Source organism: Sturnus vulgaris, chromosome 6 (genome assembly GCF_052056855.1).
Source record: "Sturnus vulgaris isolate bStuVul1 chromosome 6, bStuVul1.hap1, whole genome shotgun sequence".
In the NCBI taxonomy this organism is placed as follows: domain Eukaryota; kingdom Metazoa; phylum Chordata; class Aves; order Passeriformes; family Sturnidae; genus Sturnus; species Sturnus vulgaris.
In genome coordinates, this window is record NC_142248.1 from 37,716,216 (window position 1) to 37,733,140 (window position 16,925).

The window sequence follows — 16,925 nt, forward strand, 5'->3', positions numbered from 1 at the left end:
CTGAACAGCCAAAGCAAGGTAAAAAACTGATACTTCTGTCCCAAGACATACCTTGCTTTCATAATACCTACCATTTTTTGATACTCTTTCCAGTGTATAGAACAATAGGATGCAGGCTTAGGCATAAAATATGCCATAACAGAATTCTGTAAAGCTGTGTCAGGAACTGATGTACATTCAATGCAAATATAGGACTGACCTTCTTTGAGATTACAACAAACTGTGCTCCTGTTCCAGTAGAAGAGCAAAAAAAAATACTCAAGGTATGAGTACTGACAGGGATAAGTGTTTGGAGTGAATAAAAAAGATTATTCTACTGCTACTGTTTAGAAGTAAGTCCTGTGAAAATTACATGAATCGTTGCTACCAGTTGGGGAAGGGGAGAAGAGTATATGGGGGTTTGGTTTGATTCGGAGTGATGATGTTTGAGGTTTTTTTAAAAAAAAAAAAACGTTGCCCAGTGAATAGCTCTAAGTATCAGTTCTGGTGTCATTTTAAGGAGTAGCTTCTGAATAATTGTGACCTTCCCACAATCATTGGGAAATGGAGTGCCAGAGTTGCACAAGTAAGGAATTTTTTTCTCTAGTGGCTTTCTCTTCAAATATGCCAGCTAATTAAGCAAATGGAGGTGAAGGGTTATCACTTAATATGACTGGAAGGTGATGTGGAAATCTGCGTGCAGTAATTGAAAGAACAGAGCCAGATAGTCACTGGCAAATGGATAAATGACTTGCTGGGTGTCCCAGAGTTGCTCACAGGTGTGCACACATGCTCTGCACAAAAATTATGGGCTGCTTAAGTCATCTTCTTAACTATTTCTGCTTAGTATCATGCTGAAATCATCCTTTCAAACCTTAAAAGTAGGGATGATCCTGCTTTCAAGGCAACTACTCCACACAAAGTACTAGAAGAGATGTGAGGTCCAGACGCTTGAAGGCTGTGGACTAACAATCCTAAAGGAGGGGGTTATGTCTCACCCAAATAAACAAAACACAGTTCGTTAGAAATATGTGTGGTTCTTAGTCTGTATAAGGAACACTTCTCAAATAATGACGATGACTAAGGCACTTAAAATAATTAAGCCACCTCAGAATAAATGGCAAGGTAGGTGGCTTGCCTAGCTGAAGATGTTTCTTGACCTTCTTAGTTGTCAGTCTTTAACTTTCACTGTTAGTGTTAATTACATCTTTAATGCTTCCTCTTTTAAGGTTAGTGTACTGTAATCATTGTAATTGTATGTCCATTACATGTATAATTATAGTCTGTATTTAGGCTTTGGATTTTGTGGAGTGTACATTCATAGCACAGTATCCCTAAGTGTAACTGTTATGCTTCAGGTTGAACCACTTTCCATTTTACAGTTAGTTGGAGAAAGATAACCACTCCAACCACTTTGTATGTCTGAGTCTTTTTTACATTCAGGTCATAAATTTGGCTGGCTTTCAGTATGCAAATTCTGAATTAATTACTTTTTGATATTTTCTCAGGAGAAATTATTCATTATTTTAGATTTTAATTCAAATAAACAAAAGCATGGGTATTCAGATACAAAATTTGTGTGGCTTTGTTCGCAGCACTGGACTGAATGAAATTCTGGTTCATTTGTCAGAAAGTTGTTGCTCTGCGTAGGGACACCTGTTACCTAGCACCTTCTTTCTTCTTCTAGAATTCTGCCCTGTCTCTGGTGTCTTGGTGACACCAAAGCCTGACTGGTTGTGGTTTCTTTCATGAAGGCTACATTTTTATTCTCTATGTTCTTCAGGGCTATTACTATACAGTGTTTTCTTACTGGAATTATTCTTCAGAGCAATTAGGCGCATGTAACTTTAAAAAAATTGCCAGTTCTTTTAAACCAAATAAGCCTTCCTTTATTATATCAAAAATACTGTGGAAAGCAACTTCGAGAGAGAGGAGCTGTTTCAGCTTTGTTATCATAGGAGGATTTTCAGGCACTTATAAGGAGAGCAACTGGTATTTAAACAACTGGACTGTAGATCTGTTGCACATTCAGTTAGATTGTACATACACATGTGCTTGTATTCAGTAATACCACTTGAAATACTTGGATGGCAGCTCTTGCTGCTTGTGTAAGAAAATGCTAGCATTTTGTGGTACTCTGAAGAAAAAGTCATCAACTGGAAGAAGAAGTGGGAGTAAATTGCAGAACTATTTACGAAGTTAATCTAGTCCTATTTTTTAACATGCTATTACTGCCTTAGTAGTTCGTATCTAAAAATAAAAAAGTCATTATGCAGAAACATAAAATGTGTTATGGTATAAACTTATGCAGACTCTCTGTGGTGTGTTCACATTTATGTCTTAAGCTTCATGCTGTAATCATGTGACCATTTTAATTGGACACGAGGTTTTGCTGCAGTCAAAGCATGGTACTGCTTTCTTTACCTCTGGCCAGTTATCTAGTATTTCCTAAATATTCAAGTCCTGATTCTGGAAGTTTTTGCTGTGTATAATTTGTAATCTCACATATATCCATCATTTTAATGGCTCATGGGATTACTTAAGCAAAACACAAAGCACATGCCGGCATTTTTTCAAGTATGTGTTTTTTTATGCAGTGTCTTTTTCTGGCAAGGGCAAGTTTGCATCATTGTTGCAATTTTTTTAATCATCCTGACATGTACAGAGTATTTCAGTGGGGTTCATACACTGGAACATGATATTCGTGAAAAGTTGTGTGAAGATTTAGAAAGTTTGCTTGTAATCTTAAACACTTCTATACCTGTGTTTCACAAAGTAAAAATGGGGAGGGCAGTGAATCCACTACAGTATAATTTGAACATTATATAATTATTTTCACTTTTCAGATGTTCCTCCAGCGGATCAAGAAAAGCTTTTTATCCAGAAGTTACGACAATGTTGTGTACTTTTTGACTTTGTTTCTGATCCACTAAGTGACCTAAAGTGGAAGGAAGTAAAACGAGCAGCTTTAAGTGAAATGGTAGAATATATCACACACAATCGCAATGTGATTACGGAACCCATTTACCCTGAAGTAGTACATATGGTAAGTGATTTAACAATGAGAATTTGCTGTTTTATAATTCGATATTGCTTCTTCAGCTGTATCAATTTATCTTAAGAAATTTTGCTGAAATATTCAAAAAAGATAAGTTATGTTTGCACATCTGTGAAAGAATAACAGGGCTTTGAAATTTTATTGCCAGTGTTGATTTTTCTTTTTTGTAAGACAGAAACTAGACACATATATGAAGCAGAATTAGATGATGGTTTAGCTTGGTAAAAATAAAATCTTGTATTTATAATGGAGGGAAGTTAAATAATTCCATACGTATATATATATATATATATAACTGTTTAAAAAACATATAAGTTGTAAAACTGAAATTTTAAAAAATTGGAAGATTAGCATTAAGATCACCTGTGCAAACTTGAAACTTGTAATCCTGTTAAGTACCAAAGACTGATTTTATTCTGTGTTCAGAGGTGAGAAAGTGAGTCAGACTTTTTTAAGTACACAGGATGGCAGATGAGGTTTCTGCTGGAACAAGTCACGTGAACCATTCAAACCTGCGTTGTCCCTCCCTGCTCACTATTCAAATCCTGGCTAGCTAGACTTAGACTTAGCTTATTCTTCTGTTGTGTGTAAGTCCTCTCCAGAGGAGGAGGCCACGAAGTGACAGCAGAGTCTTTCAGCTCTTTTTGTGGTGGTGACCAGACACCAGTGGCTTGGAGTAGCAGTTGGGTTGAGGTCTGTAGCTGTTGTCTGCAAAACCCTGAGAACAGAAAGTGTCTTTTGAAATTCCTGACTAATAAGCCTACAAGAAGCTCTTGGCTGTGTGCAACAGGATGGTTTTTATTTTCTGTGGGTTGAGAAAAGAGTGCTTCTTTAACATAAATGTGAACTTAGTGGTCCTCCTGCAAATCAGAGACCTCGAAGCTTCTTCAAAGATTCTAAGGATTTATAGTATGTAACATGATGCTTATGATGAAGATTGTTATCTAAATCAGCCATAAGTGTTTGAGACAGAAGTTATTTTCATGAGAACTTCTGAGTATATGAGGATTACACATAACTCTGGATGTCAAACATGTTCCCAGAGCATTGAGAATGGTTAATGAGGAGATGTGGGATCATGGCTTTTCCCATGTTTAGATAACTTATTTATATCTCTGGGGTTTTTTTCTATTTGATTGCTTGTTTTGGAGTATTTGACACAGTTGTAAGGAGAGATGTGAAAGAGAATAAGCTTACTGAGACTTTCTTTGGGTAGAGTGGAGTTCATTATGAGTTCTTGAATACCAATGTCAGACATTGGTGCTGGCTGCCCCTAGTTCATTGCTTGTGCTTTCTGTGCCTGCATTATCTTCCTCCACCAAACAGTTATGGCTGGAGTACATTTGCCTAAGAAGAATGTATACTTTCTTTGCTTTCAGATGCACCCAGTGGTAACCAAGTCTGCACTTTGGTCACTTGAACACAGCAGAATTTGGCTGCCTCTTGGTTGCCAGTGTTTTGCTGGTAGCGTGCAGTGTTCAAAAATTCTTTTGGTGAATTTAACATTCTTTTTGTGTGCAAAGGTCTAAAGGGTGTGGGGTTTCCTTGCAGGGGTTTTACATAGCATTATGAGAGACACTGTCAGTGAGGCCACCTGGGCTAGTATTTTGAGGTTAAATTCAGATAGTGGTTTTTTTCCTTGGTCATTTGTTAAAACAACTGTACTCTTTCTCCAGTAGTGTTATGATCTTCCCTTTAGGCATGTATGTGTAGATTGTCGTGTACGTTTGCTTAATTCTAGACGTATATCTGAATAGATTGTGAGGATTTTAAGGAAAATAAATGTAATGTCTTCATGTACTTTAGAATTCTTTCAAGAAAGATTAGTAAATTCTGTGCTGCTACTGCCACTGAATTATATTAGTAAGGAATCTCATTTTCAGTAAAGTTACGAGGATCAAGAAATACTCACATTTGAGAATGATTCTCAGTTTGGAAAGTTTGTGGAGTTGGCAGGGAAATAGGGATTTTGCTATGTTGTTCTGCCAGACTTCACAGCTTGGAGGTTACTTGCTTGTGTATGTACATGTGTACATGTGTGTGTCTAAGTTCTGTTTGGTGTTATTGAGTTGGGCCAATCACTTACAACACTGAATTTCACAGGTTATTTATTTATTAGAAATAAAATAATGTTTCCTTTTCCATAGTTTCAAACATTCTCTCTCTATGACAAAAGAAACATTTACCTTACAATTTAATTCTTTTTTATATTCTTAATGTTCATGTCATGTCTATCCACCCCACCCTTTTTTCTTTTTCTTTTTTTTTTTTAAACTTTAAGTATCCTGGACTAAATTATAGTAAGATCTTTTCTTTAAGCTATATATTCATCTAATGGCTTAGCTAATAATTTAGTGTTAAGCCTAAGTCTTTTTTTCAAAAGGTATGGGAAATTAATTTCTTCAATGGATTTAATGTTCTACGTTCAGAGTTGATTCAAGAGTATTTTCCCTTTCTTCCTCAAAGAGCCAGCTGATATGTTCTTCAAATTCATTTTATATTTCTAAGCAAAGATATGATGAAAAAGGAAATGTTTTATTAACTGCTTGTTATACAACTTGCATTTCCTAAGTGTAATATAGTTAAGTACCTCTTCTCAAAACTATAAAATGTGTAGGCAAATGTCTGAGTAAATTTTGTAAGTGTACATGATGTATTTAGGGTTTTGTGATGAAAAGCACCCATTGCAGATTCTCACTTAGAAAACAATATATCCCTTTTTTAGCTTGACTTTAGAAGAAAGCAGGGCTTTATGAGAATATTCAGTTGTGCATTAGCACATAGGGTAATACTACTTTTCTGTATATAGGAGTGGATCTAATTTTATTCAGCAATTGAAGTGGTTTTCAGTGCAACTTTTCATGCATTATTAAAACTACATACTTAGTTATACCCATGTCAGCTTGAGGTTTTGTTAGTTTTTTGGTTGGTTTTTTTTCTTTTTGTTTTTGAAGAGGCATTGCACTTGTGTTTTCTGTCTTTGCTCTAGAATAAGAGGGATTGCTGTGAGTAGAAGTGTGTTGTTTGTTGCTCTATTAACTATAAGGTTGGTTTTCTTCATATGAATACAGAAGGCACAGACATTCAATTTATGTGCCTCTTCATTCAGAGCTGTTCACGTCAGGCTTCACTCAGGCTGCTCAGCAAAAGGGAGGAGAAAATGTGTAGTATCTCTGATGCCTACTTGCTTGAAAATATTCTCATATTGTATGAAATGGGCCACAAGAAAAGCAGGGTTCATGACTGCCATTACAGAAAAGCCCCTGAACCAGTAAAAATGCAGGTTGTTTTCTTTTCCTTTTTTTGTTCTCCCATCCTCCTGTTATGTCCTTTGAAGTCAAGTGTTGTTAGTGCTGGCAGCACTGACAGAATTTTGGCACACTAGGGCAGTGTTCATAAAGACTCTAATTTCATAAGTTTGGGGGCGTCTTATGGAATTTTGTTGGTAGTTAGAGGAGCTAGAGAAGGGAATGTTTTTCAGCTATGCTGCGTTTACTTACACTTGTGTGGGAAATTTGCCTTAGAGATCAGGCTTTGGAGATTGTGTCTTATCTTTTTGGTCAAAAACTGAGAAGTTAGAAAAAAGATCAACCGTTTGATGGATAAAGGACTCATTGATACTAATTCATTATAAATTTTCCTAAACCTCAGCAGCTTAATAGACCAGAGAGGTTTGTGCTTTCAATGCAAGATCCTGCAGCATGATTTGAGCAGTTTTGTGTTCTGTTGGTCAAGGATATAAAATGCTAAACAGATCACATCAGGCTTTGCTTGTTCTGTTTCTCATGGAAAAAAATACTCTCTAGGTTTTTAATCTAATTTCTGTTTTCAGAAATACATAGTACAACACTTTGTTGCTAACACCTGACATGACCCAGATGTTCTTTTTTTTATAGTAAGAGCCTGAGACTTAAAGAATTCTTTAAGAACTTCTTCTTCTTCCATTTGTTCAACAACCTTAGCAAGTTTTAAATTTCCAGTCTAGTCTTCCTGGATTTGTTTTCTTAGAAGATCACTGATTATTGCAAAATTTCATCATACTTTTTAAAGGTCAGAAGTGGTTAATCACTTCATGTCCATGCTTTTTTAAAGGGGAACATAAAGATATATCAGCTTTACTTTTAATGCTCTGCAGTAGTAATTACTCTGACATGTCAGTCTTGGTGTGTATCAGACCTGTGTCTCAGTTGCTTGAATGAAAGAATATTATGCAGAAAAACAGAGCATCAGGATGACTTTTCCCTCATGGGAATATAATGTAAGCCTTGCAGATTTAGCTGATGCAATTTGATACTGCCTCCCACTGTCTGCTCAGCCATCTGTCAGATGGGAGATGGCAGGACAGCACATACATATGCTCCTTGGCCCTTGTATTCAGACAAGCCCTTGGAAACACTAAAATTCATGTGTATCAACAACTTGAAAAATAGTTCATGCTTGTAGACTGATCCATTTCTATGAGGATGCTAAATGTTTTTCAGTGGGTTCAGAATTCAAATACTGAAAGGATTAGGGTGTATAGTTCTCCACCTTCAATGCTCTGTAATGTCAGGTATATGGACATGGTTTAAGAGAAATACCACTGGGGATGGTGGTGTTGTGGAATTTGATTTGGAAGTGTTCCCATATGTGTGCAGCCACTATGTGAAATGAAACGAATATTTTACAGAGGAGAATAAATGTGAGTTATCTTTGGTTTACATCTGTACTTCTGACTTACACTTTTGCAGGTTGCTGCAAGGCCGTAAGTAGTGTGTATATATAAGAATGTTTGTGTAAACATTTTACATACATGTCTGCATAGAGAGATCAGAGCAGTATCCTTATAAAACACATCCTGACAGTAGTTTTGTGCTTCAGAGTATTAACTGTGGTAAAGTATTCTCCAAGTTTGAACTATTTAAAGAAGTATGAATGATCCTCACTGTTACAGCTTGTATTTTTGCAAATGTTAATTAAAATAGTTAATGTAAAGAATTCTTAGTCAAACCCATCTTGGAAGTCTTTTATTTTAGTCATTTAGTTCTTTCAGAGTTCTTAAATGCACATGTAATTTTAGTTTGCAGTTAATATGTTTCGAACATTACCACCATCTTCCAATCCAACGGGAGCAGAATTTGATCCAGAGGAAGATGAACCAACCTTAGAAGCTGCTTGGCCTCATCTACAGGTACTTCATGGAGGCTGAGACATCACAGTCTATAAGAGAATTTTGACATTAAATTATTTATCTGTTTTAAATTATTTATGTTATGTGTTTATCTCAAATCAATTCCTTTCCTATGTAATTTTTAAAATGTGTTTCTTGAGTTAAAACTGAAAATCTTTTTTAAAAATCAGTTGCTATAGGTTAAAGGCTCATTGTTTCTTGTGGTAGAGATGTAACTGCTGAGATTTTAAACGAGCTTCTATTTGTCACTGTGAATGCTTTCATCTGGCTCTGGCACAGCTTTAGCTTTCAGAGGTACCGTGACAAACAGTGGAGAACAGAGACTTCTTAGAACATGTACTTCTGGGCATGATAAATATTAGATTACTGTGTGTCATTAAAGTAAAGTGTAGTGATGGAGCTCAGCAGAATTTGTGCACTTTAAAGAACCTCAAGTTCTTGTAATTTGTCAGGAGAGCAAGAGCAAAGCTTTACTGTGTGTTATATAGATAAATATAACTAGAAACATTTTGCAGTTCTGAGCAACTAATCAGCAGTTTTAGTAATGTGATGCTTATAAAATGGTTCTTGTTCAAAAGACTAATACTGGGCTTTTTGTTGTTTGTTTTTTCCAGCTCGTTTATGAATTTTTCTTAAGGTTTTTAGAATCTCCAGATTTTCAACCTAATATAGCTAAGAAATATATTGATCAGAAGTTTGTATTACAGGTGAGGTAAAAAAAGATTTTTTTAACTTCAAGTTCTAAATTATTTTTACAATGCATTAGATTCAGTTAAAGTGCATCTTTTTTCCTTCTTTTCAGCTTTTAGAGCTCTTTGACAGTGAAGATCCTCGTGAAAGAGATTTTCTTAAAACAACTCTTCACAGAATATATGGGAAATTCTTAGGCTTAAGAGCTTACATCCGGAAACAAATTAATAATATATTTTATAGGTATGTCAACATCTTTGTATTATGGTACATGGGATCAGGTATGCAGTTAAAACACTCCAAGACACTGCTAGCAATTTTTAAAGTTCTTAATATGTTTATACTCAATATTGCTACTTCTAATAATAATTAATATCACTCTGGGAAATTTAAATCAGGGTAGTCTTGCACATGACATAAATCTGGCAGTTGAAATTTGAGTTAGTGTATGATTTAGTGAGTGGTTTGGTATCTTTGTGGGAAGCTTTTTTGTATTACATTAACACCTTAATAAGGTGTAATTCTTTATAATGCAGAAAATGGGCTGGAATTGAATGACTGAGAGATCTGTAATTTGCTTGAAGGAGCATGTTTGCTGCCTCTTCTTTCCTCAGAATTGATGTGTGCAGTTGACCTCTTGTAAAATATTTGTTTCTTGCCATAGAATGAACTGTAGTGTTATCACTGGTACCAAAAAAATTAAGATGAAAAATTAATCCCCTGTAATAACGAAGTTCTTTGGAAGTGTGTTTTTACTGCTGTTACATCCAGTATGAATGCAAGATTGTAGTGCCTGTTTTAATTTTTTTATTTTTGTTATTCTTTGCTTTTCTGCAAATAATAATGTTGTATATCAGTTTTACACTCCTTCCATCATGCTCCTTCTCTGCCACTCTTTTCATCCCAAAATGAATGTGTGGTGCTACCTCTTTAAGACAGTAACAAGAAGCTGCCAGGCCCTCAGTGCCATATCATGAATGGCACCTGGCAGTACCAGCTGTAGAGGGAGCTGAACTTCCCTGCCTGTGGCAACAACTGAGCCTTTGGAAGGGATACAGAGGAGCTACTTTTAAATAATTAGTGAGCCTGTACTGTCTTGCAGTCAACTGGAAGTTGACTTCACAGGACAAGTGAAGAGCCAGTATATCCCAAGGAAAAAGTACAGGTGAATCTTAAAGATGCAGATTTTTTTCCCCCCACATATTAGTAAATTCCCCATGGATTTTATTAAATTAAATTCAAAATGAATAATTTGGTCAAATATCTGAACCAGATGGTAAAACAGCATCATAGCACATTATATGCACTTCTGAAAACTGTTTTTATTTGCCACCTCTCGCACTTCACTTTCAGAGATGGAAGCAAAGTCTTCAAATACAGATAGTTCTGGTGCTAAGTTTTTGGAAGACTAAAAATAATCTGGTCTTTAGATCTACTTTGTATAGTTTGTATTAGAGAGTTTTCAATCTGACTTGTATATGGGAGATTATATAATTTGCACAGCTATGAAGTTGTGGGAGAAAAAGAAAAGCCAACCACAAACTTAGAGAAAAGCTGACTTAGCTGTATAATATTTAGGAGCTTCAAGTTTAAAAATTTTGCATCCAAATGTAAACTGATGTACTTGGGGATCACCAAGGAAGGAAGTTGTTCCAGCTTCTGTCTTGAATTAGTGAATTGGGCTGTGTGAAATGATAAACTCTTAAAATATGTGTACAGCTTTAAAAACATTTCATATTCATATACTTATACCTTCATGTTGTCAGTTTATTACTGTCCTTACCTAAGAGATGTGAGGCCTTCATTTGTTTTTTCATCATTGACCTGAATTACATTAATTCTTTCCTCATAGTGCATTAATCTATTTTTTCCCCTAAAATGAAATACTTTTTAAAAAAATTATTAAACCTGTATGTGCCTATTAATTAAATCAAAAACTTTTCGAGTCAGTGTGTTTAATTTTGCTTGGAATTGTTGTCCTGAATTATATGGAAAGGGTCTTTAAAGATTAAAAACTTTAAATATTTGCTTCAAATATTCTGGATTAAAAGTAGCTGTTAATATGTTAGCCTATGACAAATTTCCACATAAAAAAATGTTATCAAATTAGTGGAATTGTTTTCTCCTAAGTATAAATTTTTATAACTCTGCACATTACTTGAAGCCATGCATAGAACTTTGTCAATAAATTTGCACTCTGGTAAAGGAGACTGAAAAGATGACTGCCTGGTAAATTACAGTGCTCTGTCAAAAGAAGATTCAGGAAAATGTGACTTCCTTTGTTCATTACAAGCCTTTTGTATGCACAGAGATCTGTGATGCCAAAAAGCTTTTTACATCCAGATGTAGTAACTGTTTGAACACCTTGTGCTTGCATTTGCTATAGGAGGTTGAGTCATGGCATTTAATTATGCTAGATACTCTTGTGTTATTTTAATGTTTAAAATGTTATTTGCTGTGTTCAGTTTTGCATTATTAAAATGACATAAAATATGAGTATTGGGAAAAGCTTGAGTGTAGGTTGCTTTGTTAAATGTGGGAGAAAAGAGCAAGCAGATGTGAAGGTTGAAAGCAGCTAATTGTGCTAGTGACTTTTGTTTCCACAAAGTTTCTTTTCCACTAGGTCTCTTTGCTTTCTTTTTACTGAGTGACTAAAATATTTGGGGTCAAGGCTATCTGTAATTTTAGATGGGAATCTTATATTAGATTTGTATCTCTCTTCAGCAGTAACCTAATAAAATGTTTCATTTTTTAGGTTTATTTATGAAACAGAGCATCACAATGGCATAGCAGAATTACTGGAAATACTGGGAAGGTAAGTTCTAGGTTTTGTTTCATTAAATTCACATGGTTTTAAGAGTAGACTTCAAAAATCAAAAGGTTTTTCTGTAAGATTGTAGAAAGAGAAAAAAAACTGAACCTTGTGGCAATATTTTGGGATATGACAATTTTTGCAATCCTGTTTTTTAGGTCTTATTTTCTGCTTAGGATCCTTGTAATTAACATTAGTTGTGAAGCAACTACCAATAAAATGTAGTGAGTTGAAATGTATTAAAAATTCTTCACTGAACACATAGTGAGTAAATAAAGGAAGCACAGGTTATGAAACTTCAGAAATCTCATTTTACTAACCCCATAATTTCTCAGACTTCAGTGATGTATCTGTAAGCCTTTGACACTAAAATGTTACGATTTAAAGCTGACAGCTTCATTGAAACTAGTGAGTTCTTTATTAACTGATTTCTGTAATCCATGTGCAAGCCTTTGGCATTTTTTTAATACATTAATACACTGCAAAAGCTCAGTTAGGATTACTTTATGGTATTTCCGTATCTTTGCACATGAAAGTAACAGATTAGCAGGAGCAGGTTGCTCAGGGTTGTGTCTGGTCAGACTTTGTGTCTCTAAGGATGAAGACGTTCCCCCCCAACCTTTCTGGGCAATGGGTTCTCATTTTGTTTGACCACACTCCAATAAAAAGGATTTTTTTCTTGTCTTTGAATTAAATATCCCGTCTTTCAATTTGTCTCTTGCCCTTTCAATGCACATTTCTAAAAATAATCTGACTCTTCACACCATCCCGTGATGTATTTGTACACATGGACGAGATCCCCCTGAGCCTTCTCTGCTTCAAACTAAACAGCTTTTTCATCATCTCTGTGTATGTCAGATGCTCCAGCCTCTTCATTGCACTTTGCTGCACTCCTCCAGTATGTCTGCATCCTTCCTGTCCTGGACACAAACACCAGATGTCTCACCAGGGCTGAGCAGAGGTGAAGGATCACTTAGCTCAGCTTACTGGCAATGCTGTTTCTAATACAGCCAAGAAGGCTGTTGAAATTGGAAAGATGTTTTACAATTTCCTAGGTCTACATGCCTGCCCAGAATAGTTCTTTAATTTTCAATTAAAAGTTCAGTGATTAAAGAAGTTACATGTCCATCAGTACTTCAACACACTGTACTCCAGTAATGCTTATCAAAACTCATCATGAAAACTATAAAGTTTAAGTACTAGAATATGGAGCTAAATTTTCTAAACTGTTATTGAGTCACTAGCTTTTTCATTCTTGGTTTTGTTCAGTTAGCTTTAAGTATTGCAAATTTAAAAGTGACGTTGTTGGTTTGGTTTGGGGATTTTTTACCCCCTCAGGCTTCCAAATCAAAATTTCTAGTAGCTCAATGAGACTTCTGTGCTGTAACTGTTCTGTATTGATAATTCGTCCAGTCAATTAAGAAGATTAACTGATCATGTTGTTCACACAGAGCTTCTTGTTCTAGTACTGTGCATTTAGTTAAACGTGCCATTGACCCCGTACTGAGCTACACCTGCACTCAGCTCTAACTGGGATGTCTTGTGTTGGGTTGTTTGGTTGTACTCTAGGGCCTTGCAGAAATACTAATAGTTAAGTAGAAGTCATGTTTTGACTTGTCTGCTGTCCTGGATTACCTCTTCTACATTTAGTGTCTGTTTCACTTGTTAATACTATAAAGAACCTGGGAGAGATGTGTATTCAAAGCTTTGAAACAATGAGTAGTAGTTCATAGTGAAGGGTGAAGTCTGAACTGTAGGTACAGTTGTGTGCAGCTTGGAAGAAGAATTTGAGACTTCTGAAAAACTTGGTTAAGGTATGGACAGACATTGATTTGACTATTCTATTCATTTGTAAGTATTAGAAAACAAGTCCAAGAATTTTTGCATATCCTGTACATTAGTGCAGACTTCTACGAAATTACTGATCTTTATTTTTAAATTTCTTTCCCTGGCAGCATAATTAATGGATTTGCCTTACCATTAAAAGAAGAGCACAAAATATTCCTATTGAAGGTTTTGTTACCATTGCACAAAGTGAAATCACTCAGTGTCTACCATCCACAGGTAAGATTTGCTTGGTGTTTTTCGTACTAGTGTTTAAGTAAGTTTGCTTGAAGAGGTTGGGGAACTTGAGTAAGTCTGCTGTGAATTTGGTTCTAAGCTCCAAAACTTCCCTGCTCACCGGCCCATGGGAAATTACTTAACACATATTCCTATAATACTTCACTTGTTGATAGAAAAATTTAAAAGAAAACGTGTGTGTACAATAATACCTTTTTTAAAAGCATCGTAGTGTTCCTAGATTAACCACATGTAGTAACTGGTTAATGTAAGAGTTGTTAGTCTTTATCCATACAGGATTTTTTGTATATCTTCTTGTCTGTAATGTTTAGACATTAAAAAAATGCAGAAAAGTACGGTTTTGAAAGTATGGTATGAATGTCATCTATAAACACTTTGTTCTAAATTACATGGAGCAATTCAGCTGAATTCAGTTTGTTGGTATTTTGAAAGGAGTTGGGAATTTACTAGGACATGATTATTTAATTCAATAGATCCTTTTAGAAGTACACAGAAAAAAGGGGGCTTCTGAGTTGTATCGTGCTTTTAAACCATCTGTATCTTTTCTGTGCTAAATTTAATTTAATAATTCCATTCAGAATTTCTAGAGAGGAGTGAACAGTCATACAGTGTGAGAGAAAGTACAGTATTGTTGTGATATACTAAAATTTTCTGTGAGAGATTTGTTACACAACTTTTGGGTTTGTAATTTGAAAGTTCAGTATTTACTATGTAGTTTTGAGTACTCCCGAGTACTAAGTACCATATATTCAAATAAAATTACTAGCAACTTGTATTTTTAAGAACATATTTTTTATAATTACAATTCTTTAGGAATGAGAGATGCTTATAAGCATTGGCTTTGGATCTTGTCTTCAGTGGCTTCCATCAGTTGCTGTTGAAGTAATAGAATAAAATGCCTCCCATTTCATTTTTTTTTTATTTTGTAATGCTAAGAACAAAACCTGTTGGCAACGAGCAAGACCTTTTGTGTCTCAGCTAGAACAGATATCTGTGATCGCCCGCTTTTCTACTGACCTGAGACATATTGTTCTTTATTCATTCCCCTTAAATCACAAACTGATTCTCCAAAACCTTCAGCTGACTTCCGTTGCTGTTCAGCATCAGTAAAAGCAGGGTAGTGACATAGGGATGCCTCTCTTAAATGTCCTTCTGAATGAAATGAAAAGGTACTTCAAGTGAGTTTAGTGTGTGAAACACCAGAGTAGACACATAAAAATTCACATTGAAACAGTGGCACATAGAAGGATTTGCTGCTAAACACATACATGGAGAAAGTTAATTTTTGTGTTAAATCAAATTTACTTTAGAATAAGGAAGAACAGCAGCTATAGTAATCTCGGCACATTCCTTGAATTACCGTGGGCCATTCCTGGTAGGAATCGGAATCATCAAAAAAAGGAAAGGAATTGGGTCACCAGCTGAACTTCAATAAATGGAGAGACTTTAGGAAGATGGTTAAACAGTCTGTGAGATGAGCAATGATCTCCCCACTTACTTTGGGACTGTTGGCCTATGGAGTGAAAGGAATGTAATGCTTCACTATTTAGGCACAGGTGGACAGTCTCATTCTCAGCATTGCAGTTGGTAAATACTGTAATTCAGCCTCAGGTTGCATCAGCTTGCACTGATAGGCATAGTTATCGTTAGTGATATATAAAAAAATCCCAAGATTTGTTCAAGGCAGTTTTATCTAACTTAAGTTATGAAATAGAAAATATTAAATCAGCATGGGACACCAAAATGTTAGTGAGGAAAAGATAATGATTTTTAAATCCTATATTTGAAAAGATGAAGTGTGATGAAATGCAAGTACTAGGTCTAAAAAGAAAACATCAAGTCATGTGTGTCTATATTATAACAGAGAAAAAGGTGAGGACAGACTTGAAAAGGTTGAAAAGAATTGCTAAAGCCTATTTACCTTTCTGTTTAAGTTGTCTACCAAATACATTTTTAAATGTAAAGTTTTTTAAATTATAGAAGAAACTTGTATTTTATTTGAAGCATTCAAAATTATTCTTGACTTAATGCTAGTGACTTCAAAATGTATTCAGTTTCATAGTGAGAATTAATAAAACACATTTTCTTTTACTGTAGCTGGCATACTGTGTAGTTCAGTTTTTAGAAAAGGACAGCACACTTACAGAACCGGTAAGTTTATCTCTCTATTATTACATATTTTGAACTATTAATATACCTTACATCTGTAGACTGTTTAAGGAGGTTTGGGGAACAAAGTATTTGTTTGTAATTGTTTGTATTTGAGTCAAATATTTAACCATTTTGATCTATCAAATTGATTTTTTTTCCAACAGTCGTTCAGAATATCCAAAACTAATTAAAACAACATTAATAGTATAGTTCTTACGAAGAGACCAGATTTTATTCTGCTTATTTTGTTCTGGCTGAGCAGATAGGAGATGGTGGATCCAGAAGCAGTTGAGTCAGAAATTAGCTTGCCTGAACTGTGCTCTGTTGAGAAATGGATGTTATGATGGAGCACAGATTTCTGACACACAGCTAATTATTGGTGCAAGGCTTTTGAGTCAGATCTTGTTCATGTCTACCTACCTTGGACAAAATCAGACTTTGGTCTGGCTGCACATAATTGCATAGATGAATAATTTTAATTGTCCTCTGTAGTATCTAGTGGTTTGCTTCATTACACCCATTATCAAATAGGTAAGAACTAATTTGTTTAATCAGAAGATCAATAAAACAATTGCTGCTAACAAAAGTGCGCATTATTAGATCATGACCATTTCCATTGTAAAATGGAAACTGAATTTCTCGAAACAAATGGAAGTATGCACCTGAGCAAGAGTTCTCTTCTTGCTGGAGCTTTTAATATTTAATAAGATAGCTAATGTCAGACATTCTGGCATTTGTACTGTATTAGACCTTGTTTTCTTAGCTTTCTTCCAGAAATTGGATAGGATGTTGCGTATTTCCTAGTAGAAATCTGAACTAATATGCAAGGAAGTTTGTTTCCTTTTTCATCCTGAATTAGTATGTGATTAAAACTTTCTTCAAAAACTTAATGCACACATCAGTGAAGTATTAAGTTCCTCTTCAAAAGATCCTGGTCCTTTCAAATTTAAGTGCTTTGCTTCCCCTTTTAATTGTCACATGAA

The 16,925-nt window shown here is 35.1% G+C and overlaps 1 protein-coding gene across 2 annotated transcripts in view; it reads left to right on the forward strand.

Moving 5' to 3' along the window:
• Positions 1–16,925, forward strand: part of PPP2R5C (protein phosphatase 2 regulatory subunit B'gamma) — a 76,438-nt gene that overhangs the window by 46,162 nt on the left and 13,351 nt on the right. For both annotated transcript variants that reach the window (XM_014871955.2, XM_014871956.2), the window contains 7 exons: positions 2,826–3,025; positions 8,097–8,207; positions 8,822–8,914; positions 9,010–9,140; positions 11,653–11,712; positions 13,665–13,773; positions 15,889–15,942. In XM_014871955.2, the coding sequence (XP_014727441.1) occupies positions 2,826–3,025; positions 8,097–8,207; positions 8,822–8,914; positions 9,010–9,140; positions 11,653–11,712; positions 13,665–13,773; positions 15,889–15,942 (758 nt within the window). The remainder of the gene's footprint in view (positions 1–2,825; positions 3,026–8,096; positions 8,208–8,821; positions 8,915–9,009; positions 9,141–11,652; positions 11,713–13,664; positions 13,774–15,888; positions 15,943–16,925) is intronic.